Below are 25,859 nucleotides of genomic sequence, written 5' to 3'. Positions count from 1 at the left end.
TGTTAGAATAAGGCTGGGAAATTGGGGGAAGGGGTTGGGGGCGGGGGGGGGGGGGGGGGGTACGTCCTTAATCGCTGATTTTGGAGATCTAAATTTCTCCCTCTCTCTATCTCACATTCTCTCTCTCTCTCACTCTTACTCTCACTAACACACACACACACATACATATATACACAACATCCACACGCACATACGCACATGTATTCTCTTTCTTCTGACCCCAGACATTCTCTATGTCTTCCACACCCATACCCTCAAACAACCGCATATTATTCTCTCTCTCTCTCTCTCTCTCTCTCTCTCTCTCTCTCTCTCTCTCTTTATCTCTCTCTCCCTCCCTTTCTCTCTCTCTGTCACACTCTCTATCCATCTATCTATCTATCTATCTATCTATCTATCTATCTATCTATCTATCTATCTATCTATCTATCTATCTATCCCTCTCTCTCTATCTCACTCTCTCTTTCTCCTCTTGGTCTCTGTCTCAGTCACTCCCTCCCTCTCTCTTTCTGTGTTTTTATAAGTTTAACAGCTCTTGCAAAACAGACGTCCAGTATAGTGCAGAAAAAAATAGAACATAGTTATTGTAGAGATAAAATTATTGACAGCAGAAATGTATCTCCGAGCCTTGTCTAAATCGCCAGGAACTTTGCAGAAAATGAAAATATATAGCTATATATTATATCCAACAATATGCAATGTATAAATCATATATCTAGATGTTATATTTACGAATAGACACTATCTAGACAGTACAACTTTTCATATGTCTTGTGATCAGAATGTGTAAAAGTCAAAACATGATCGGATTTATAATGTTTTTTCCCCCCTCTAGTTACGCTTTTATGCTCGTTGGAGAAGTAATATTTCATAAGGGCGTCCGCCATTGTTTCGATAGTTTAGAGCCAGTTACTAAGTTACACTGCGTCATTACGACGGAAGTGACGTCACGACTTTTGAAGCGTATTATCATGTTTTTATTTTTTAAAGAAAACTTGAGCTTTCATAATGCGGATTATCCATTAAACGTGCTCAACGCGCTTTACAAAGGGTCCCTGACCAACAGCAACACGAAACAGGTAGAACGAGGCATGACGCCTGTTAGACGATATTACAATTTTTTTATTCGGACAAAGACAACGGCTAGGTACTCATTTTACACCAAAGGTATAAGGACTTAAAACTATGCGCCGAGCGAGGCTCGAACCCAGGCCCTTCCGATCCGAAATCGAGTGTCTTACCACTAGACCACATAGCCGCACTTTTTGGTAACTGGTGAAATGTTGAGGCGGAAATCCGAGACTGGTTGAATGAAATGTGACCCTCCGTCTCAAAACGGTATTATGTCGGGATGATCCAGACCCCTTAGAAGTTTTTGCAATGCAAGAAATAGTCTTTATACTCCAGCATAACTTACAGAAATTAAACCCAAGTTGGATATTTGTGGCTATGAATTCAATTTCCCTTACCGACTGGATCCCGACATAATACCGCTTTGATACGGTGGGTCACAAATGCATGCGTTCAATTTCACGTAATTCGACCCTGTCATCAGGAAGCATAAAAGAAAAAAAAAACGTGGAAACTTTGAACTGTAAGAAAATTATCAGAAAACAAGTCATTCAAAGATGGATCGATTTAAATGACCCTCATCTAGGCAAACACTATCAACCCTGGGACTTCGCGAGGTCTTCCTTAAAGTCCTGATATTTGAGAGTTTTTGCTAAGATGATGGTGGTGTAACTCCGTCTATAGGGAATGAGATTAGCGGAAGAGTAGCGTCCCTTGATTGGACGTCACGGCGGAAAAGTTATTAGAGAGAGAACGTCATGCTGGTTGTGCGCATGCGTCTCTCGACCTCGCTTCCAAAACCAAATTGACGTTCTCTCTGTAAGGTGATGTCCAATCAAGGGACGCTACTCTTCTGCTAATCTCATTCCCTATATTCGAAGGATTAGTATCCTGGCCAAATGTCCAAATACAAGTTTGACCAAAGCACGGCCGGTTGACTGACTAAATACATTTTTTTTTTAAACAGGAAAACGAACGTTGAAAATCATTCTTAACTCCCGACTTGAGATTTTAATTAACAATTTTCTTTGCGTTGGTGGTGAAATGCGGAGGCGGTAATCCGAGACTGGTTGAATGAAATAAATTGGTTCATTTTCACGTAATTCGATCCTGTCATCGGGAAATAAAAAAGAAAAAAAATCGAGCTTTTATATAGGGAAATATCCACTAGACGTGCTCAAAGCGCTTTACAAGGGGTCCCTGACTAACAGCAACGCGTAACATGTAGAGCGGAACATGACCCATGTTAGGCGATATTACAATTTGTTTCTGATAGAGACAACGCTGTTAACGCCCAGGTACTCATTTTACACCTGAGTACGATGAGAGAATGTGAGTGAAGAGCCTTCTCCAAGGACTCAACTATGCGCCGAGCGAGGCACGCTCGAACCCAGGACCCCCCGATCTGAAAGTGGGTGTCATACCACAAGACCACATAGAAGCACAAACAAGCAAACAAAAACCGACAGCATAGAAATATTAGACAGGTCCTTCCTGAAAAGATCCTTTACTCTGTCGTCGACCTCTTTTTTTTTTAGAGAGCGAAAGATAATGGGAGTAAATGCGACTCATAAATTAATAAGGGAACGAAAAGAAATTTTGGACTTTGGCCTTTTTTTTCAAGTGAACACGAACTTTATTAGATTGCCATAATCGTTGAAACATTATAGGTAAAATTGTAATTGTGTTTGTGTGTGTGTGTGTGTGTGTGTGTGTGTGTGTGTGTGTGCGTTTTTTTATGTTTTCATTTTTTTTAAAGGGGGGGGGGGGGGGGTTGTTTGTTGTTGTTTTTTGATGTTTTTTTTTGTTTTTTTTTTTGTTTTGTTTTTGTTTTTGTTTTTTTGGCTGCTGTCTGAAGATGGATTCGAGCCTAAAACGTTTTTTGTTTGGTATTTTGAAGATATTATATTATTCATTTATGCTAATTATTTTTTACAATCCAAAGATTCTAGCAACTTAGTATTACTATGTCTATGCTTATAATATGGACTTGTGGTATGATACTCTCGGATCGGAAGGTCCTGGGTTCGAGCCTCGCACGGCGCATAGTTGAGTCCTTGGAAAAGGCTATTTACTCACATTCTCTCACCGTACCCAGATGCAAAATGAGTACCTGGCCGCCGTTAACAACGTTGTCTATGTCTGGAAAAAATGTAATATCGCCTAACAGGCGTCATGTCATGTCTCATTCTACATGTTACGTGTTGCTGTTGGTCAGGGACCATTTGTGAAGCATTTTGATCACGTTTAGTGGATATTTTAAAAAATAAAAAGGTCAATTTAATTAGTCTAATTTAAATACTGGACATAACAGAGATAACCGGATCTGGACAAAATTACCGATTATTTTGGATCCATGCATGCCATTCTATTTCGTGTTACAATACAATACCAGCAAAACGGCAAACACCAAATGTCCGTTTCCAATTTTCCAAAACAAATAAATGTGACCCACCGTATCAAAGCGGTATTATGTCGGGATCCATCCGGTAAGGGAAATTGAATTCATAGCCACAAATATCCAACTTGGTTTTAATTTCTGTACGTTATGCTGGAGTATAAAGACTATTTCTTGCATTGCAAAAACTTCTAAGCTCCAATTTCTCATCATTCTATCACTAAATTTACTTCTTGGGGTCTGAATCATCCCGACATAATACCGTTTTGAGACGGAGGGTCACAAATAAAAATAGGAATCTGCCGTGCTCTGGAAAAAACCTATCTTTTAAAATTTGGCCAGAAAACTCGTTGTTCAAATATCCATCGATCGAATTAAATGACCTTCATCTTGGCAAAAAAAAAAAAAAAAAAAACTCTCAAACCTGGGACTTCAGAAAGTCTTTACAAGTAAACCATTTTCTTCGCGAAGACCCAGGTTTAAGAGGGTTTTTTTTGCCAAGATGAGGGTCATTTAAATCGATGGATTTTTGAAGGACGAGTTTTCTGGCCAAATTTTAAAATATGCGTTTTTCAATCAAGAATAAGGCAGAACTGGAATAGGACCTTCAATCTTCTTCAATCTTCTTCTTCTTCTTCTTCTTCTTCTTCTTCTTCTTCTTCTTCTTCTTCTTCTTCTTCTTCTTCTTCTTCTTCTTCTTCGTTCCTCTGATGGACATCTATGGCTGCAGTCCGATATCTGCTATGAAGTCTGTGGTCCGCTTTAGGTCCTCAGCCTCACCATAGAGCTTTGTGTTGAGTGTTGTAGGGGTGACCCAGTGGTTCGAACGTTGCACGTTGTATAATCTAATTCAATTTAATCAAGGAAGATGTTTTCTGGCCAAATTTTAAAATATGCGTTTTTCAATCAAGAGTAAGGCAGAACTGGAATAGAAGATTCAATCTAATTCAATTTAATCAAGGAAGATGTTTTCTGGCCAAATTTTAAAATATGCGTTTTTTCAATCAAGAGTAAGGCAGAACTGGAATAGAAGATTCAATCTAATTCAATTTAATCAAGGAAGATGTTTTTGGCCAAATTTTAAAATATGCGTTTTTCAATCAAGAGTAAGGCAGAACTGGAAAAGAAGATTCAATCTAATTCAATTTAATCAAGGAAGATGTTTTCTGGCCAAATTTTAAAATATGCGTTTTTCAATCAAGAGTAAGGCAGAACTGGAATAGAAGATTCAATCTAATTCAATTTAATCAAGGAAGATGTTTTCTGGCCAAATTTTAAAATATGCGTTTTTCAATCAAGAGTAAGGCAGAACTGGAATAGAAGATTCAATCTAATTCAATTTAATCAAGGAAGATGTTTTCTGGCCAAATTTTAAAATATGCGTTTTTCAATCAAGAGTAAGGCAGAACTGGAATAGAAGATTCAATCTAATTCAATTTAATCAAGGAAGATGTTTTCTGGACAAATTTTAAAATATGCGTTTTTCAATCAAGAGTAAGGCAGAACTGGAATAGAAGATTCAATCTAATTCAATTTAATCAAGGAAGATGTTTTCTGGCCAAATTTTAAAATATGCGTTTTTCAATCAAGAGTAAGGCAGAACTGGAATAGAAGATTCAATCTAATTCAATTTAATCAAGGAAGATGTTTTCTGGCCAAATTTTAAAATATGCGTTTTTCAATCAAGAGTAAGGCAGAACTGGAATAGAAGATTCAATCTAATTCAATTTAATCAAGGAAGATGTTTTCTGGCCAAATTTTAAAATATGCGTTTTTCAATCAAGAGTAAGGCAGAACTGGAATAGAAGATTCAATCTAATTCAATTTAATCAAGGAAGATGTTTTCTGGCCAAATTTTAAAATATGCGTTTTTCAATCAAGAGTAAGGCAGAACTGGAATAGGAGCTTCAAGCTAATTCAATTTAATCAAGGAAGATGTTTTCTGGCCAAATTTTAAAATATGCGTTTTCAATCAAGAGTAAGGCAGAACTGGAATAGGAGCTTCAAGCTAATTCAATTTAATCAAGGAAGATGTTTTCTGGCCAAATTTTAAAATATGCGTTTTCACACAAGAGTAAGGCAGAACTGGAATAGGAGCTTCAAGCTAATTCAATTTAATCAAGGAAGATGTTTTCTGGCCAAATTTTAAAATATGCGTTTTCAATCAAGAGTAAGGCAGAACTGGAATAGGAGATTCAAGCTAATTCAATTTAATCAAGGAAGATGTTTTCTGGCCAAATTTTAAAATATGCGTTTTCAATCAAGAGTAAGGCAGAACTGGAATAGGAGATTCAAGCTAATTCAATTTAATCAAGGAAGATGTTTTCTGGCCAAATTTTAAAATATGCGTTTTTCAATCAAGAGTAAGGCAGAACTGGAATAGGAGATTCAAGCTAATTCAATTTAATCAAGGAAGATGTTTTCTGGCCAAATTTTAAAATATGCGTTTTCAATCAAGAGTAAGGCAGAACTGGAATAGGAGATTCAAGCTAATTCAATTTAATCAAGGAAGATGTTTTTTGGCCAAATTTTAAAATATGCGTTTTTCAATCAAGAGTAAGGCAGAACTGGAATAGGAGATTCAAGCTAATTCAATTTAATCAAGGAAGATGTTTTCTGGCCAAATTTTAAAATATGCGTTTTTCAATCAAGAGTAAGGCAGAACTGGAATAGGAAATTCAATCTAATTCAATTTAATCAAGGAAGATGTTTTCTGGCCAAATTTTAAAATATGCGTTTTTCAATCAAGAGTAAGGCAGAACTGGAATAGGAGCTTCAAGCTAATTCAATTTAATCAAGGAAGAATAGGGATAATTTGGACGTTATACTCTAACAACTCCATTCTCACATCCCCCATTTATTGGTCTTTAGTGTTTTTCTTTGTTCGTGTTTTGTTGATAAAGTGGAAACCTAAACGCCCACATTGTCTGTTTTGTTGATTAAATTTGAAGCTTCCATTATATGTGACCCTCCGTCTCAAAACGGTATTATGTCGGGATCCACTCGGTAAGGGAAATTGAATTCATAGCCACAAATATCCAACTTGGTTTTAATTTCTGTACGTTATGCTGGAGTATAAAGACTATTTCTTGCATTGCAAAAACTTCTAAGCTCCAATTTCTCATCATTCTATCTCTAAATTCACTTTCTGGGGTCTGGATCATCCCGACATAATACCGTTTTGAGACGGAGGGTCACAATATTTCCTATTGTTGTTTTTCAAGTCTCGAGCCTCAAACAGCAACATTGTCATTTTCCAATTTTCCAAACAGCACAGCACTTTCAAATCATGCAATTCCTATGCCGTCATGTGGTATGACACTCGCTTTCGGATTGGAAGGTCCAGGGTTCGAGCCTCGCGCTCGGCGCATAGTTGAGTCCTTGGAAAAGGCTCTTGACTCACATTCTTTCACCGTACTCAGGTGTAAAATGAGTACATGGCCGTTAACATCCTTGTCTGTGTCCGAAAAATTGTAATATCGTCTAACAGGCGTCGTGTCCCGTCCTACATGTTAAATATTGCTCTTGTAAAGCGCTTTGAACACATTTAGTGGATATTGCGCTATATAAAGCTCAATGTTTCTTACCCTAAAGGATCAAAGAAGTCCTTCAAAGCCATTGGGCTCGTGTAGCCGGAATTTTTATCCCGGTTTCTATAGCGTGAAACAGACAATAGCAATTGTTTGCGTCCTTTGAATAGAACGCTAGTCTATCTCAAAGTACTTTCCGCTAATCCTAACAGACTCAGCTACCCATTCACTGCTGGGTGGACAGGGGGGAGGGGGGGGGGGTCAGAAAAAATATCGACATTTCTGGGACACACTGTATTACTGCCTTAGCTTTAAAAAAACACATTCCAAGGAACCTTTCGGACTCAACATCAGAGTAATAAAATCAATGATAAAAGCAGCACCAAACGCAAAATCTAGAACAAATATTTTACAGTTGTACAGCTTCGAAAACGAATAATATACCTAAAAAGAACTTATCGTTCTTCAACTGGCAAAAAATAATAAAACCAATAAGACGGTAAACACAATAGTGACCCACCGTATCAAAGCGGTATTATGTCGGGATCCACTCGGTAAGGGAAATTGAATTCATAGCCACAAATATCCAACTTGGGTTTAATTTCTGTACGTTATGCTGGAGAATAAAGACTATTTCTTGCATTGCAAAAACTTCTAAGCTCCAATTTCTCATCATTCTATCTCTAAATTCACTTCTTGGGGTCTGAATCATTCCGACATAATACCGTTTTGAGTTGAGAACATCTGCCCCTTTGATAAAGAATAATAGTATACGTATTGACGAACTTTCCGGGATCAAATTCCTTCTTCAACTAGCAGCAAACAAACACAATGTTTTCGTTAAACCGCGAAAGTTTGATAATCCGAAAAGAAGACCGAGAGTAAAGCTCTTCCACGTCGAATCAGGATGTGGGAAATAGTAGGATAAATAAACTATAGATAGAATGCGCTTGGCCAAGGAGTTCACAACATTGCCATCCGGAAGTATAACGGACCAACACACAAACTCTGTGTAACCATGAACTTTTATAGTCTTGTTAATACAGTTTAGTGAGAACAACTCACAAACGCGGATGGCAAAAACAATAACAAAGGCCTGTGTGACGTCATCTGCATACTATCTATAGGGAATGAGATTAGCGGAAGAGTAGCGTCCCTTGATAGGACGTCACCCATAGTCTGTGACGTCACCGGCGGAAAAGTTATTAGAGAGAGAACGTCAAGTTGGTTGTGCGCATGCGTCTCTCGTCCTCCCACAACCAACATGGCGTTCTCTGTCTAATAACTTTTCCGCCGTGACGTCACAGACTATGGGTGACATCCAATCAAGGGACGCTACTCTTCCGCTAATCTCATTCCCTATAGCCAGCCTCACGTGGAATGATGAAACCCACCAGTAAAACATCATTTTTCAACAAAGATCACAAAACACACCGCTCAACAGCCTTCTAAGTAGAATTACTAAAGACACATACACCGTCCTGACCCCATGTCACTACCCCGATGAAGCACACCACTTGCTTGAGTGTCCATCCCTCCTCCTGAAGACCTCAGATGCACATACCTCCCACCAGTAAAACATCATTTTTCAACAAAGAACACAAAACACACCGCTCAACAGCCTTCTAAGTAGAATTACTAAAGACACATACACCGTCCTGACACCATGTCACCACCCCGATGAAGCACACCACTTGCTTGAGTGTCCATCCCTCCTCCTGAAGACCTCAGATGCACATACCTCCCACCAGTAAAACATCATTTTTCAACAAAGAACACAAAACACACCGCTCAACAGCCTTCTAAGTAGAATTACTAAAGACACATACACCGTCCTGACACCATGTCACCACCCCGATGAAGCACACCACTTGCTTGAGTGTCCATCCATCCTCTCGAAGAACTCAGATGCACATACCTCCCACCAAATCCAAGCATCAGTATAATAACACACTGTATAGTCAGTCACCTGGAACAACTACAAAAAGAAGTCTAACTTCTACGTCATGGCACAAGACCGAAGGGCTAGAGCTCAATAGTTGATCGCTGGTTCGGATATACGTAAGAAAGACTGGTGAAAGTTCGAGCTGAGATTTGAAAAAGAGTATATAGTACAGTATCAGATAAAACATTAAGAAAAAATAACAAGCAAAAAGTACTTATATGTTTCTCTCTTTCTTACCCGTGTTTTACATGACACTGAGCCGTACACAACTTTTCCGTTTTTCATCTTGTAGTTAAATAAAACGTAGCTTCAGCGACATTAGTCCCATGGATGAAGACTCATTGACTCACCAATCTGCCAATACTGCAAAGGGGCGCGTCAAACGATCGATCACCTGGTCCTGCAATGACCGGTAACAAGATTGGAAGGGGGGGGGGGGGTACGAAACAATCTTTGAGGCGGGTGATGACCTGACATCATGGATCGACACACATAATTTGGAGGTGTAGCCATACGCTGCTACTACTAGTCCCATGGAGCCGGAGTTTATCCCTGGGACAATAGCAATTGGTTTCCACCCTTTGGATAGGACGATGGTACTGCTTATAGTTATTTCTAGTTGGTTTCGGATACAGGTCCCTTTAACATCGGTCTCAACCATTTTTGGCTGCATTTTTGCTCCACTTCCAGTTAATTTAATTTAGGGTTTTGTGCTTGTTGGGGTTTTATAAGGCGCAATATCCACTAAAGGTGCTCAAATCGCTTTACCAAGGGCCCTTGACCAACAGCAACGCGTAACATGGCGCCTGTTAGGCGATGTTGCATTTTTTGGGGGACAAAGATAACGCTATTAAAGGTCAGGTAGGTACTCATTTTACACCTGAATACAGAAGACGCTCTCTCTCTCTCACTCTCTCTCTCTCCCTCTCTCTCTCTCCCCCCCCCCCCCTCTCTCTCTCTCTCTCTCTCTCTCTCTCTCTCTCTCTCTTTTTTTCTCTGAAGACATTATCTTTTTAGAACCAGATAGACCCAGTTTTAAAGTATAATCCAAGACGAGACTGGTAACAATACTATGTGGGCGCTACGGCGGAAGTCATTTCACCAAAGTACAGGGATTTTCTTGTCGCATCACGTGATTGTGGCATTCCATTATTCCATTCGTTCTCCCGTGAGCTATCGAATTGTTATTATCTGGGTACGCGCGTGATGAGCTATCCTATTTTCTTGAGCACTTTCATTTTATACAAATTTAACCAGCGAACTGTCGAATCTTTGAAAAAAATAAAAGGCAGATTTGAACCCAATAGGGAATGAGATTGTCGGAAGAGTAGCGTCCCTTGATTGGACGTCACCTTAAAGAGAGAACGTTAATTTGGTTTTGAAGTGCCTCAAGACGCTTTCACCGGAAGCGAGGACGAGAGACGCATGCGCACAACCAACATGACGTTCTCTCTCTAATAACGTTTCCGCCGGTGACGTCACAGACTCTGGGTGACGTCCAATCAAGGGACGGTACTCTGCCGCTTATCTTATTCCCTATAAATGACTCCATCCACAAATTATACACCTGTTTCGAACCTTCCCTTTTTATCTAAAGTGCTTGAACGAATTGTCTTAAAAGGCTACTGTTTGACATGACATGATGCCTATTAGGCGACATTACCCGACATTTTCCGACAGAGACAACGCTGTTAACGGTCAGGTACTCTCATTTTTACACGGTGAGAGAAGGTGAGTAAAGAGTCTTTTCAAAGGAGCCAACTATGGGCCAAGCGAGGCTCAAACCCAGGACCTTCCGACCCAAAGCGAGTGTCATATCACATAGCCTCCTCTTTCCTTTAATGTCACAAAGATTATGACATGTGGGTAATTTTTATTGTAAATTGTAAAAAAAAACTTAGAAGCCTTAATCACACCGTTCCCACATATCTCATTCATCCGTCATCGTGTTTTGTTGATAAATGGGAAAACCCCGAAACGTCCTCAGTATCTATTTTCGTCGAATAAATAAATAAAATAATAAATAAAATAGATTCCCTTTATTCATCCCTAAGGGGAAATTTTTCTTTAGGGTCTATTCCAAGGGAAGACTGGAATAACCCAGGCGTCAGCCGCAGTGCAGCACCGCAAATTGAACTAAGGCTAGGTGACTTGCTCAGGGCCACACAAACCCGGCGGGTAGTCGAACTCGGTACCTTTCAGGTACGAAGCAAAGACCGTACCGCTGAGCCACGCAGTCCCATAAAAAGCGAATTCAATTTTTATCTTCATTTTTCTTTTCCTCCGAGCTTCATGCAGCAACGCAAGAAGGGTTTCATAAAAGTACGCCAGTAAACTGGGTTAAATAATGTTGTAATCGTTTTCCGATCTCTGCTAAGCCTAGAGCGAGTTGTTTCCACGACGGGAATCTAAACACTTACCGGCTTATTATAGTCATTATCCTGTCAATTCATTTCAATTCAAATGATTTCTTTTAGCAAGTGCCAATAAATGATAATACAAATAATACATTTACTTAGGATTTCCAATTAACAAATTATAATCTGTAAAATCAATATTAAAGCAAAAAAAACAAAAAAACAACAACAACAACAAAAACAAAGAGGTTTGCTGGGTTTTCTTCTTTTTTCTTGTATTTATTTTCTTTATTGTTTTGTCTGTCACTGTTTCATTCACATTTTTCTTATATCTTTATTTGCTTCATTTTTTATATATAGTGAAATATCCACTAAACGTGCTCAAAGCGATTTACAACGGGCCAACAGCAATATTTAACATGTAAGTAGGACGGGGGACATGACGCAGAAAAATCTTGACTGAACCCAGGATTGATCTCGTTCCCTTTATGTGTGAAGCGAGTGCTCTAACGACTGAGCTATATGGACCCCCCCCCCTCCCCCCACCCCCCTTATGGTGTAGATTGATTTCAATTTCTGTTACTGTCAAAGACCAAATTGTATCTCACCGTCTCTAAACGGTATTATGTCGGGATGACTTGGGTGCAATAAATTGAATTTATTGACAAAAACATGAAACTTGGGGTTTGTTTCGATTTGTTATGTTACAGAATGAAGACAATTTCTCACAATGCAAAAGCTCAAAAATTAGTATTTACTATCAATTTAATTCTAAAGTCACTTTTCCGGTCCAATTCATTCCGACATAATACCGTTTCGTGACGAAGGGTCACAAATAAGGTCGTATTTCTTATAATTTTTATCGTAAATTCCCCCTGTTGGTAGCCCAATTCATCCCGATAGCGAATGAGATTAGCGGAAGAGTAGCGTCCCTTGATTGGACGTCACCCATAGTCTGTGACGTCACCGGCGGAAAAGTTATTAGAGAGAGAACGTCATGTTGGTGGTGCGCATGCGTCTCTCGTCCTCGCTTCCGGTTAAAGCGGCTCGAGATACTTCAAAACCAAATTGACGTTCTCTCTGTAAGGTGACGTCCAATCAAGGGACGCTACTCTTCTGCTCGTCTCATTCCCGATATCATACCGCTATGAGACGGCGGGTCACAATTTTGGGATATTTACCCCGTTTATCAAAATTTTAAAAAAATGAGCTTGTGTATAGCTCAATATCCACTAAACGTGCTGAAAGCGCTTTACAAGGGGTCCCTGGCCAACAGCAACACTTAACATGTATGACAGGACATGACGCCTATTAAGCGATAATACATTTTTTTACAGGGGCAACGCTGTTAACGGCCAGATTCTCATTTTACACCTGAGTACGGTGAGGGAATCTGAGTAAAGAGCCTTCTCCAAACACTCAACTATGCGCCGAGCGAGGCTCGAACCCAGGACCTTCCGATGCGAAAGCAATTGTCATACCAAAGACCACATAGCCATAACCATGATAATAAAAATAAACATAAGACTGCCTAGAGCAATGTAATTTTCGACTTAATCTCTTAGATCCTAACAAATCACATTAGATCTCGAACCTTTATAATTACTTGGGGTCCCGATAGCTCAGTTGGTAGGGCACTCGCTCCACACACAATGGGACGGAGATCGTTCTCGGGTGCAGTCGAGATTGTTTTTTTCTAACCTGACCCCCCCCCCCCACCCCCCACCCCCCCCCATCCTCCTGTCTACCCAGCAGTGAATGGGTAGCTGGGTCTCTTAGACCTGGCGGAAAGTACTTTGCGATAGACTTGCGTTCTCTCCAAAGGATTGCAAGCAATTGCTATTGTCCTTTTCACGCTATTGAAACCGGGTTAAACTACGACTCTAAAGGACTATTTTATAGTTATTTAATTCAATGAATGTTATTTTTAAGTATAATAATATTAAGAAATAATACTTTAAAAAATAAAATAACAGATATTTTCTTGATCAATACTGAAAACTACTTTCTAGTCTACTAGCTAATTGCATAATTGAAAGAAACTGGAGGCAGCAGATATGTGGTTTCTTAGAACGATGTTAAGAATCTCATGGACAGAGAAAAAAAACTTATGAAGAAGTATTAGAGCAAGCTGAAACTAAAAGGTTATTAATTCGTACAATAAACAAAAGAAAAATGCAATTTTTAGGGCACATAAATCGACATAAATGTATTGAACATCTTACAGGAAAGATAGAAGGTAAAAAGAATAAAGGTAGACCAAGAAAAACCTATTTGAATAATTTGAACAGCTGGGTGACAAAGAAAGAGAAGAGTAATATTAGTTTTCTGAGGTTATCTGATCAGAGAGATGAATGGCGTACCATGATCACCGATGTCTGGCACAGACGTGGTACTTGAAGAAGAAGAAACGAATTGCATGATTTAATAATCGTCAACCATTTAAAATCTCAAAGAAAATATAATAGGGAATGAGATCAGCGGAAGAGTAGCGTCCCTTGATTGGACGTTACCCATAGTCTGTGACGTCACCGGCGGAAAAGTTATTAGAGAGAGAACGTCATGTTGGTTGTGCGCATGCGTCTTTCGTCCTCGCAGCGAGACGCATGCGCACAACCAACATGACGTTCTCTCTCTAATAACTTTTCCGCCGGTGACGTCACAGACTATGGGTGACGTCCAATCAAGGGACGCTACTCTTCCGCTAATCTCATTCCCTATATTGATTGCAGCCCCTGCGACTTATCATCTAGTGAAGGGTATAATTGGAATATAACAATTATAGAGGAGAATGTAAACAAAAAAAATGGAGCTCTTATATAGAGCAATATCCACTAAATGTGCTGAAATCCCTTTACAAAGAGTCCCCCTGACAAATAGCAACACGTAACATGTGTTGCGTCATGACGCCTGTTAGGCGATATTACAATTTTTTTTCAGACAGAGACGATTGACGGCCAGGTATTCACTTCTGCACCTGCGTAAGGTGGGAGAATGTGAGTCAAGAATGTTTTCCAATGACTCAGTTATACGCGGAGCGAGGCTCGAACCCAGGACGTTCCGAAAAAAAATATGTAGCATCGCCTCATAGGTGTCATGTCTTGCTCTACATGTTCAGCGTTGCTGTTGGCCAGATATACCTTTTAAAGTGCTTTGAGCACGATAAGTGGATATTGCGCTATATAAATGCTCCAGTTTTTAAAAAATATTTTTAAAAATATCGATCGTTAAAATGAAAAAAAATAATTTGGGATGTCTGGTTATTTCAAGTTTATAAAATCACTTTTCGTTACTTAATTCACCCAGATATATAACACCCCTTTCACGCGATGGGTTACTTTTGATCCCGGGTTCGAGCTCCATTTCAATCACTTTCGTTTTTTCCCCCTTGGGCAAGATTATAACCCCCAATGTTCTCACTGGGACAACATGATCATGATGCGATTCCTGTAAACATCAGACATCTTGTTTGACGAATTATCAATTATCTATATTCCTTCGTGAAATGCCAAGGCGACGATTTCCTTTGGTGTCGTTGCTCAAGAGCTTAATTTTTAAAATTTAATTATACCGTCTATGTTATTTGAAAAGTATGGTATTGATTTAGCCGTATAACTATATAACCGATAACCTCTTTTCTGACAAGCAATAATAATTGCTATATTGGATATAGGAAGAAGACGATGGAGGTGGATTGGACACACGCTTAGAAAGAATGACTCAACTATAACAAAGAAAGTATTGGACTGGAACCCTCAGGGCAGAAGATCAAGGGGAAGGCCACGAGGAACATGGAGAAGAATTAAAGAAGAAGTTAAACAGAGAAGTGGTAAGACCTGGAATGAGATAAAAAAGTTGGCTCAGGATAGAGAAGGATGGAAACCGTTTGTCTGTGGCCTATACCCTGACCCAGGGTGAAAAAGGCAATGATGATGATGATGATGATGAATAATAATTGTGGATTACAATTCCTCAAATTAAATACGGTAAAGAGTGGCAAATTCATCTTTTTAAAATGGAAAGGTGGCAAGTAACCTGAAGCGAAATTTCAACGGATAAAATTGGGTGGCATTTAGAGCAAATAGGTTACGAATCGCGAAATCCCTCGGGCTTAGAGTATTATGTTCAAACCTAACACAGCTATGTCATGTCATTCCCAATTCTTGTTTGCAACAATTATTGATAAGTAAGTTGAGAATGGGGCAAATAAACCATGGTATATCTAAAGTTTTTACTCGAGGTATCTGGAATAAAAAAAAAATAGTCCTCCAGAGCCATTAGGCCCACGGAGTCGGGGCTCATCCCGGTTTCTATAGTGTGAAACGAACAATAGCAATTGCTTGCCATCCTTAGGATAGGACGCTAAATACTTTCCGCCAGATCTAACAGATCTAGCTACCCATTCACTGCTGGGTAGACAGGGGGGTTCAGAAGAAAAAAAATCTCGACTGTACCCGAGATCGATCTCGGTCTCTTTGCGTGAGAAGCAAGTGCTCTACCAAGTGAGCTATCGCCCCCCCCCCCCAGCTGGAACAATAGGAAAAGTAAAATTGCACGAGTACCTGATTTTCAATAATCTAAAATAAGTATAAACTGCTAAACTTATTTTGTTGTAGAAAAAAGACCAAAGCGCTTAGAGTCTGGTGTCTCGGAGTTATAGCACTATATAAGTTTTCAGCATTATTATTATTATTATTATTATTATTATTATTATTATTATTATTATTATTATTATTATTATTATTATTATTATTATTATTATTATTATTATGGATCATTTCAATACGACAATATTTTCCCTCACCCTTCCGACAGAAGGTGCTGGGCGCTCACAAATAATCAGCGACGAGGCCGCATTCATAGTCACCAAAATCTTACTCTACGGGGTATCCCCAACTATCGGATGCATTGGCGTCATCTTCAATATATTCAGCGTCATCGTGCTTTTCAAGAGCGGCCTTCACAAATGTTCCAACATCTTACTCTTCTCGCTGGCTTTCATGGACATGGGTTTCCTTATAGGATACAACAGCGTCCCCAATTTGCTCTACTCCGTCTACGGCGGCGGCCGTTTTCTGTACTCAGAACCCGTATCTTTTTTCCTTTACGTGATGTATCTCGTTGCTATAGTCGTAGACTACGGAATGGGAATGTCAGCTTTGACCGTCCCCATGTTCATCACTCTTGAGAGGATCGTCGCGGTTTACTTCCCGCTCAAGTTTGGGCAAATCATTACGCCGAGGAGAACTTGGGCAGCAATTGGAGCGACGGTCATATTTTGGGTCTTAAACATGGCGTACACTTGTTTCTGGTATAAATTCGAATACGTCTTTGACAAAGGCCTTAACAGATCAGTCGGGCTGATAAAGAAATCTGACTTATTTTACAAGGATTTCGACTCTATTCTTATCTTTGAAGAGATCATGTTTAATGTTAAAGTCCCACCGGTTGTAACAGTCGTAGGGTGCGTGGCTATTATAGTCAAGGTTAAGGTCACGTCCCGTAAACGCAGTAAAATGACGTCATCAAAAGTTGTGTCAACGTCAAAGACAACGCGAACACTACTAGCTGTGTTCTTTGCATACTTGTTCGCTTGCACAGCTCTTTCAGTGCCCTCCTATCTTCCAGAACATTTGTCGGCCTACAGTATGACAACGGACAATCCCACAAACATGGCTACCATCATCTACTTCATCATAAACATTCTATATATGTGCAATAGTTCCTGGAATTTCCTTGCCTATGTTGGATTAAATAAGAACTTCAGAGATACATTCAAGGAGATCTTAGTTCCAAAATCTTGTGTTCAGTCATAGAAGGAGACCGCAAAAGGAATAATAGTTATTCCACCGCTACATTATGTCGTCGGAGCGACGTGTACATAATATATGAAGGTCTGACATCCGAATGCAATTATGGGTCTAATTTAACATTGTTGTAATGCACAATATTTTGCGTCATTTACAACAATGATCCCACAATGAATTGGGTTATCAGACCTGCAATAACACGCAAGACAAAAACAAAATGAAACTTAAGGATTAAATACGTATGTTTTATGTTAGAGAAAACGTTCAATTTCTTTCACTGAGAAAAAAACTGAAATGTCACAAGGCTTATCAATTCATCTTAAAAATTCACGTTTCACCACAGGCACATACAAGTTCAAAAAATAAATATTCACTACAACTCAACAGAGAAACCGAAAAGAATCTCTACTTACTATAACAACGACGTATTGTCTTAAAGAGCACACGTTCAAAGTTCAAATGTTTCTAGATACGAGATTGAGGCGACTAGCCGCATACTATCATCATGAAACCGTTTTTAAATTATTTTATTTAATCATTATTTATTAGTTGTTCCTCTCTTCCCGGTTGGAATAATAATAATAATAATAATAATAATAATAATAATAATAATAATAATAATAATAATAATAATAATAATAACAATAATAATTATAATAATAATAATATAATAATAATATTAATAATAATAACAATAATAATAATAATAATAATAATAATAATAATAATAATAATAATAATAATAATAATAAAATAATAATAATAATAATATATCATCGCTTATCGATCTGACTTTGTGATTAAATAAATCATTTAGCAAGAATAAGACAAAGAAGCCAGGAAGGTGTCCTAATAATATTATTTATCAGCAAACGTATCTTTCTCTGTGTTAGCAAATATAATCGGATAAACGGACGGTGATGTCATAATATCATGGGGTGATTTGGAGCATGTTTAAAGATTTGTATCTATTCATCAACAAATACTGATTTGATAGTCGGTAAGCCCCCCCCCCCCCCTTTTTTTTTTTTTTCATTAATGTAACGTATAAGTATGAAGTTGTTTACATTATTTTAGACTTGGCAGGGGCCGAATAAGGTGGAGATAGATTTATAGCTTTTGAAATGTGGTGCTTGAGAAGGATGCAGAGAATATCGTATACTGCACACAAAACGAACGAAGAAGTGCTAAAACAAACATACCAACAAAGGAAACTAATGCCCTTAATAGCGGATCGACAACTATCCTTTTTCGGACACATAGTAAGGAAAGATAAAAATGAATACCTGGCAAGTTGTGGAAAAATACCTGGTAAACGCGCCCGGGGGAGACAAAGAAAAACACTCATAGGCCAATTGAAGGGCTTCACAAACCTAACAATCCAAGAGCTGTTTGAAAAAGCAAGAGACAGGGAGGAATGGAGAGAGATAATTCATGCAGTATCCGAAGCCTGGACCAGGCATGGAACCTAGAAGAAGAAGAAGATTTATACAGAATTATTCTTCTTCAAGTACCAAGTCTGTGTCAGACATCGGTGATCATGGTACGCCATTCATCTCTCTGATCAGATAACCTCAGAAAACTAATATTACTCTTCTCTTTCTTTGTCACTCAGCTGATCAAACTATTCAAATATGTTTCTTCTTGGTCTACCTTTACTCTTTTTACATTATATCTTTCCTGTGAGAGCAAGATGTTCAATACATTTTTGTCGATTTAGGTGCCCTAAAAGTGGCATTTGTCGTTTTCTTATTGTACGAATCAATAACCTTTTAGTTTCAGCTTGCTCTAATACTTCTTCCTTAGTTTACTTCTCTGTCCATGAGATTCTTAACACCCTTCTAAGAAGCCACATTTCTGCTGCCAATTTCTTTCTAATACAGAATAACCTAATTTTCAACTGCAGCAGGTTTCATGACCTTAAAAACAAAAATGTTCTACTTACGTTCTCCGATACAAAAGAATGAAGAAGTATTAGAAGAAGAAGAAGAAGAAGAAGAAGAAGAAGAAGAAGAAGAAGAAGAAGAAGAAGAAGAAGAAGAAGAAGAAGAAGAAGAAGAAGAAGAAGAAGAAAAAGAAGAAGAAGAAGAAGAAGAAGAAGAAGAAGAAGAAGAAGAAGAAGAAGAAAAAGAAGAAGAAGAAGAAGAAGAAGAAGAAGAAGAAGAAGAAGAAGAAGAAGAAGAAGAAGAAGGAAAATAATAACAACAACACCAATAACAAGAACAAATAAGATAATTGTATTTCTCATGCCACTTACTGGCTCGTACTTCAATGCGGAATCTTGGAATCATTTAACTGACATTGGTATCGCTCAAAAATGCCTGCTTTCCAACATTAAACAAATAGTTGGCAATACTAATCGCGCTCGCAAGCATGGCATCCGATCACGCTTGCATAGAGTAACGTCGTTCGAACATAGTTTGCAAACTACGAGCGAACAACGAGATTCGAAAGATTGGTTCAACTTACGCCGGCAATATCGCTGCTAGGGATTGAAAAGAAAAACAAAATTAAGACCCAATTTAGACGGCTCTTTTTATCCCATTTTATGTTGCGCCCAAAGCCATTTTAGACATCAAATTGGATCAGCGTGTGCATACTAAAATTTCTCTATGGAAAGAAAATTTGCAATTTGAGACATTTGCCGGCCAATAGGATTCAATAGTCTGAAGTCACGACCGCCCAGCAACGAGCAGCTTGGTTCTAAACAAAGAAAATAGTTACTTTTTATTCTTCATACTGACTAGAACTTTTTTCACATATCATGTGATCAGAATGTATAAAAGTCAAAACATGATCAGATTTATAATGTTTTTCTTCTCTGGATACACTTATTTTATGCCCGTCGGAGAAATATTTCATAAGGGCGTCCGCCATTGTTCCGATAGTTTAGAACCAGTTACTAGGTTACAATGCGTTATTACGAGGGAAGTGACGTCACGACCGATGAAGCCTGTTGGCGTGAGTAGAATACACCTTCATTTTGTTTTTTGTTTGTTGTTGTTGTTGTTGCTTTTTGTTTTTTGTTTTTTTAATCTTTACGTTTCGGGTTTTTTTTTCTGCGTGAGTAATCAGCATGGAGAGAAAACCTCTTGGAACAGGAAAGGGACACAAGGCCAATGAATGCCTGACATCTCCATCAAACATCTTGATGAATCTCCCAATTCTTTCCCATGCTCACACCAGAAAACCAAATTTATTTTTTTAATGAGTTTTTATATTGCGCAATATCCACTAAACGTGATCAAAGCGCTTTACAAGGGGTCACTGACCAACAGCAACACTTAACATTAAGGACGGGGACATGACGCCTGTTCCGGACATAGACAACGCTGTTAACTGCCAGGTACTCGTTTTACACCTGTGTACTGTGGGAGAATATGAGTAAAGGGCCTTATTCCATGGACTCAACTATGCGCCGAGCGAGGCTCGAACCCAGGTCCTTCCGAACCGAAAGCAAGTGTCATACCACAAGACGACATAGCCTCACGAAGATAGTTTCATTATAATTTCATTAACAGCTTACTGTGACCCACCGCCTCTAAGCGGTATACTATCGTACTCAGAAAAAAAAATATTCAGAAAAGTGAGTGGAGCAGGCACTTATTTTGATAATAACATGAAATGAAGTGAGTAGGATAATGCCAGTAGACAATAGAGAATAAAAATTTCGCGACGGTGATGGGGAAAGGGGGGGGGGTTGAACCCGCGACCTTTCTGGTACAACTCTGCCTGGTCATGAAGAGAGTGACTCTTCTGTATTCCTGTGGTGGATAGCTTATACAGTAGAGTCACGTTCTCCCCTGGTGTTTGTGGATAGCTCATACAGTAGAGTCACGTTCTCCCCTGTGTTTATGGATAGCTCATACAGTAGAGTAACGTTCTCCCCTGTGTTTGTGGATAGCTCATACAGTAGAGTCACGTTCTCCCCTGTGTTTATGGATAGCTCATACAGTAGAGTCACGTTCTCCCCTGGTGTTTGTGGATAGCTCATACAGTAGAGTCACGTTCTCCCCTGGTGTTTGTGGATAGCTCATACAGTAGAGTCACGTTCTCCCCTGTGTTTGTGGATAGCTCATACAGTAGAGTCACGTTCTCCCCGGTATGACGGAAAGCTCATACAGTAGAGTCATGCTCTCCCTGGTGTTTGTGGATAGCTCATACAGTAGAGTCACGCTCTCCCTGGTGTTTGTGGATAGCTCATACAGTAGAGTCACGCTCTCCCTGGTGTTTGTGGATAGCTCATACAGTAGAGTCACGCTCTTTCTGGAGTTTGTGGATAGCTCATACAGTAGATTCACGCTCTCCCTGGTGTTTGTGGATAGCTCATACAGTAGAGTCACGCTCTCCCTGATGTTTGTGGATAGCTCATACAGTAGAGTCACGCTCTCCCTGGTGTTTGTGGATAGCTCATACAGGAGAGTCACGTTCTCCCCTGTGTTTGTGGATAGCTCATACAGTAGAGTCAAAATAGTATGCGCTTGGCTAAGAAGCTCACAACTTTGTCATCCGGAAGTATAACAGACCAACACACAAAACTGTATATAGGAAAATACAGTTAAGTGAGAATTACTCATAAACGCGGATGGTAAAAACAATAACAATGACCCGAGTACAGTCAACTTCATTCTATCTATATTTAATTTTGTTCAATATTGAATGAATGAATAAACTATATGAAACAGTTCCAAACAAATCACCCTGTATATTTTCTTTTTTTTTTGGGGGGGGGGGAGGTAGGTTGGTTGAATTCTTGTATTTTCTTTCCTGCGTTGTTTGGCACCGACGTGTATTTATTTACAGGTCTGATAACCTAAGTTGATATGGGCCCCTGGGTTGTAATGGAAATACTCTCAAACTAACATAGCCATGTCTCTATTACAACAATATCAAATCAAGCCCATAATAGGTTTCAACAGTCGTGACGTCACTTCCTTCGCAATGACGCATGGTAACTTAGTAACTGGTTCTAAAATATCCTGACAATGGCGGACGCCCTTATGAAATGTTTCTCCGACGAGCATAAAATAAGTGTATCCAGAGGAGAAAAACATTATAAATCTGATGTTTTGACATTTATACATTTCTGATCACATCACATGTGAAAAAGTTCTAGCAAGCATGAAGAATAAAAAGTACCGATTTTCTTTGTTTAGAACCAAGCTTCTGATTGATGACATCATACTATTGAATCCTATTGCGTTCGGGTTTCAGATCTACTAATATTACATGTACACTTTGTTTGGCATTGTTTAACATTCACGTTTTTTTACAGATGTTAGACAGTAACGCTTTGACTTCATTGTTTTGTTTTTGTTTTTAAGGGTTTTACGGCGCTTGCAACACATAAAGGTCATATCAGCGCCAGTAAAAAGGAAGAAAATGGGAAAGTAAAAAGTTCTAGAAATACAATTAAAGCACACAAGAAAAAGTAAGACACAGGGAAACTGGGAACAAATAGGGATCAGATGTAGATTCCAAGAGCACACCATCAATGTACTTAGTTTGAGATCACCTATAAGTCTCATCCAGACACAAACACAAGATCCAACAAAGAGGAATACACTCAAATGCTTACATTTCATTGTACATTAAAAATAACAAATATAATAATACATAACAGAGAGATGATTTATAAGTAAACAATATCATCTCCCAAAACAATAACTATGCATTTGACTTTTCCTCCAAGCTAGGACTCCGGCCAGGGCCAGGACAAAACCAAGTAATCTCATTCCAAGACAAAGACAGAAAGCACGTTGGAAAAACAGTTATAAGGGGATAGGAGACACAGTATGTACTCCCCTGCCCACTATGGGAGGTCAGGAACCCAACCAAGGACTTCAAATATCAAATAAATTAAGTTGACCTTCAACTTGTATTATATTTCCAACCCGAGACTTTTTCGGAGCATCACCTGAACCAGGAAGCTGGACATTGAATAGAAGGTCCATCGATTCATAGTCACGAAATAGGAATATTTAATATAATCAGGACTTTCTCTATTTCTTTGTGTTTTTATAGCCCAGTATAATATAATCCAATAAAAGTTAGTGATATAATTATACTCTCTCTCTCTTTCTTTCTTTCTCTCTCTCTCTCTCTCTCTCTCTCTCTCGCTCTCTCTCTCACACACACACACTCTCTCTCTCACTTCTCTTTCTCTCTTATTTCTCTCCTTTCTCTCTCTCTTCTCTCTCTCTTTCACACACACACACACACACACACACACACACACACACACTTATATATATATATATAATGTAAATTTTCACTCACATTTTTTGCCGAGACGACTCGTTTCTGTGTTTTTTACACTTCTTCAGTCGGCATAATCCATTTTGTAATGTCCGTAGAAAACTCCAAACTAAAGTTGTTTCGCTGTGTAGTGGTGATTAGTTTTGATGTGTATTGTGATGTGCTCTCATGTTTATATTATGAGTGTGTGTGTGTGTGTGTGTGTGTTTTTGTATGTGTGTGTGTGCGTGTAGGTGTGCTGTGTGTTGTGTGTACATGTGTGTGTGATATTGTAGTGGAATGTGGTTGCGGAAGGGGGTAGGGAGGGGGGGGGGAGGGAAGAGGGGGAGGAGGGGTATAATGGGGTCGGGAAGGGGGTGGGGGGGGAAGGGGGGGGGGAGGAAAGGGGGGGGGGGGGTTATTTGGCCTTTTGCGTTTTGAGCTTGAATTTGTTAGAGTGTCTGCACATTGTCATCAGTTCAGATCTTTTGTTTAAGGTGCTATTGTTTCTGTGTATATATATATTATATGCACATGCACACGTACGCAACCACATACGCAGAAAAAACATTCATCTGCCAATATGCTATATATTTCACACATTTTATAATCCGATAACAGATGTTAGTGATATAATTATAATCTCTCTCTCTCTTTCTCTCTCTCTCTCTTTCTCTCTCTCTCTCTCTCTCTCTCTCTCTCTCTCTTTCTCTCTCTCTTTCTCTTTCTCTCTCTCTCTCTTTCTCTCTCTCTTCTCTCTCTCTTTCTCTCTCTCTTCTTCTCTCTCTCTCTCTCTCTCTTCTCTCCTCTCTTCTCTCTCTCTCTCTCTCTCTCTCTCTCTCTCTCTCTTCTCTCTCTCTCCTCTCTCTCTCCTCCTCTCTCTCTCTCACTCTCTCTCTCTCTCTCTCTCTCACTCTCTCTCTTCTCTTCTCTCTCTCTCTCACTCTTCTCTCTCTACTTCTCTCTACTCTTCTCTACTTCTATCTATCTATCTATCTATCTATCTATCTATCCATGTAACTATGTATCTATCTATCTATCTATCTATCTATCTATCTCTTTCTATCTATCCATCTCTCTTCTTTTTGTTTCTTTCTTTCTTCTCTTTCTCTCTTTTCGATCTCCTCTCTCTCTCTCTCTCTCTCTCTCTCTCTCTCTCTCTCTCTCGTTCTCTCTCTCTTTCTCTCAGACACACACGCATCCACAACCCCACAAAAAACATTCAAAGACATCTGCCGACAGGTAACATGTATTTCACACGTTTTAAATTACACTGTAATAAACACCTGGTTTTATCGTCAGCAGTTCAACTGATTCATATACTCCCATTATCAATTTGTTAATATGATATGTCGTCTCGAAACGGTATTATGTCGGAATGAATTGGACCCGGAAAAGTGACTTTAGAATTAAATTGATAGTAAATACCAATTTTTGAGCTTTTGCATTTTGAGAAATTGTCTTCATTCTGTAACATAACAAATCGAAACAAACCCCAAGTTTCATGTTTTTGTCAATAAATTCACATTTTTGCACCTAAGTCATCCGGACATAATACCGTTTAGAGACGGTGAGTCACATATGTGAACAAATAGCCTTAAAAATTAGTATGTCCGTTTTCTAGTTTTTAAGGGATTTACCGCGCTTGAAACGCATAATTTAGGTCATTTCAATGTCGTAAAACGTGAGAGAAAGGGATCTAGTCAAATATTGTAGATTTACAATTGGATTCAGTAGTCTGATGTCACGCCGCCCGGCAACGGCGGCCATCTTGGTTCTAAACAAAGAAAATCATTACTGTTTATTCTTCATGCTGGCGAGAAATTTTCATATGTCTTGTGATCAGAATGTGTAAAAGTCAAAACATGATCAAATTTATGTTTTTTTTTCCTCTGGATACGCTTTTATGCTCGCCGGAGAAATATTTCATACGGGCGTCCGCCATTGTTCCGATAGTTTAGAGCGAGTGTTACTAAGTTACCATGCGTCATTAGGAAGAAAGTGACGTTACGACTGTTGAAGAGTATTAAGACCACAAGAGAAAAAGTAAGACATAAGGGAATGGCTCAAGTGGGAAACGAATATATCTAGATTCCAAGAGAACACTATCAATGTACTTTGTTTAAGACCACCTAAAAGCCTCATTCAGACAAAAGCATATGTTCCCACTAAAAGGAATACATTCAAATGTCTACAACCCATTTTATATTCAAAAAAAAAATATAGCAATACATACATACATATTCGTCAAACCTAAGCCATTGCGTAAAATATATGAACAATCTTTTCAATTTTCGCCCACCCCCATATTTGGACCTCTCTCCCATCACACGTGAGATGCTCGGATTCGTTGACAACTTTTAAATCTCTCTTAAAGTTTTATCTTTTTACGTCATAATGTTGCAATACTATTATCATATTTTGTTGTTGTTAAATTGAATTCGTATCACGTTTCCATCAAACTTGTTTTACCGTAATATGTTTTGTTTTATATCACTGTAAATCGCTTAG

The 25,859-nt window shown here is 38.8% G+C and overlaps 1 protein-coding gene across 1 annotated transcript in view; it reads left to right on the top strand.

Moving 5' to 3' along the window:
- The window catches only part of LOC144976594 (uncharacterized), a 29,186-nt gene extending 12,069 nt beyond the window's left edge, over nt 1–17,117 (top strand). Inside the window, exon 3 of the mRNA XM_078920888.1 lies at nt 16,117–17,117. Within this exon, the coding sequence (XP_078777014.1) occupies nt 16,117–17,117 (1,001 nt within the window). The remainder of the gene's footprint in view (nt 1–16,116) is intronic.
- The last annotated feature ends 8,742 nt before the right edge of the window (nt 17,118–25,859 follow it).

Source organism: Berghia stephanieae, chromosome 7 (genome assembly GCF_034508935.2).
Source record: "Berghia stephanieae isolate SIO BIC M18660-M18661 chromosome 7, UCSD_Bste_1.3, whole genome shotgun sequence".
Classification (NCBI taxonomy): Eukaryota; Metazoa; Mollusca; class Gastropoda; order Nudibranchia; family Aeolidiidae; genus Berghia; species Berghia stephanieae.
Note: the sequence above shows the minus strand (reverse complement) of the source record. Positions and strands in the feature narration are given on the sequence as shown.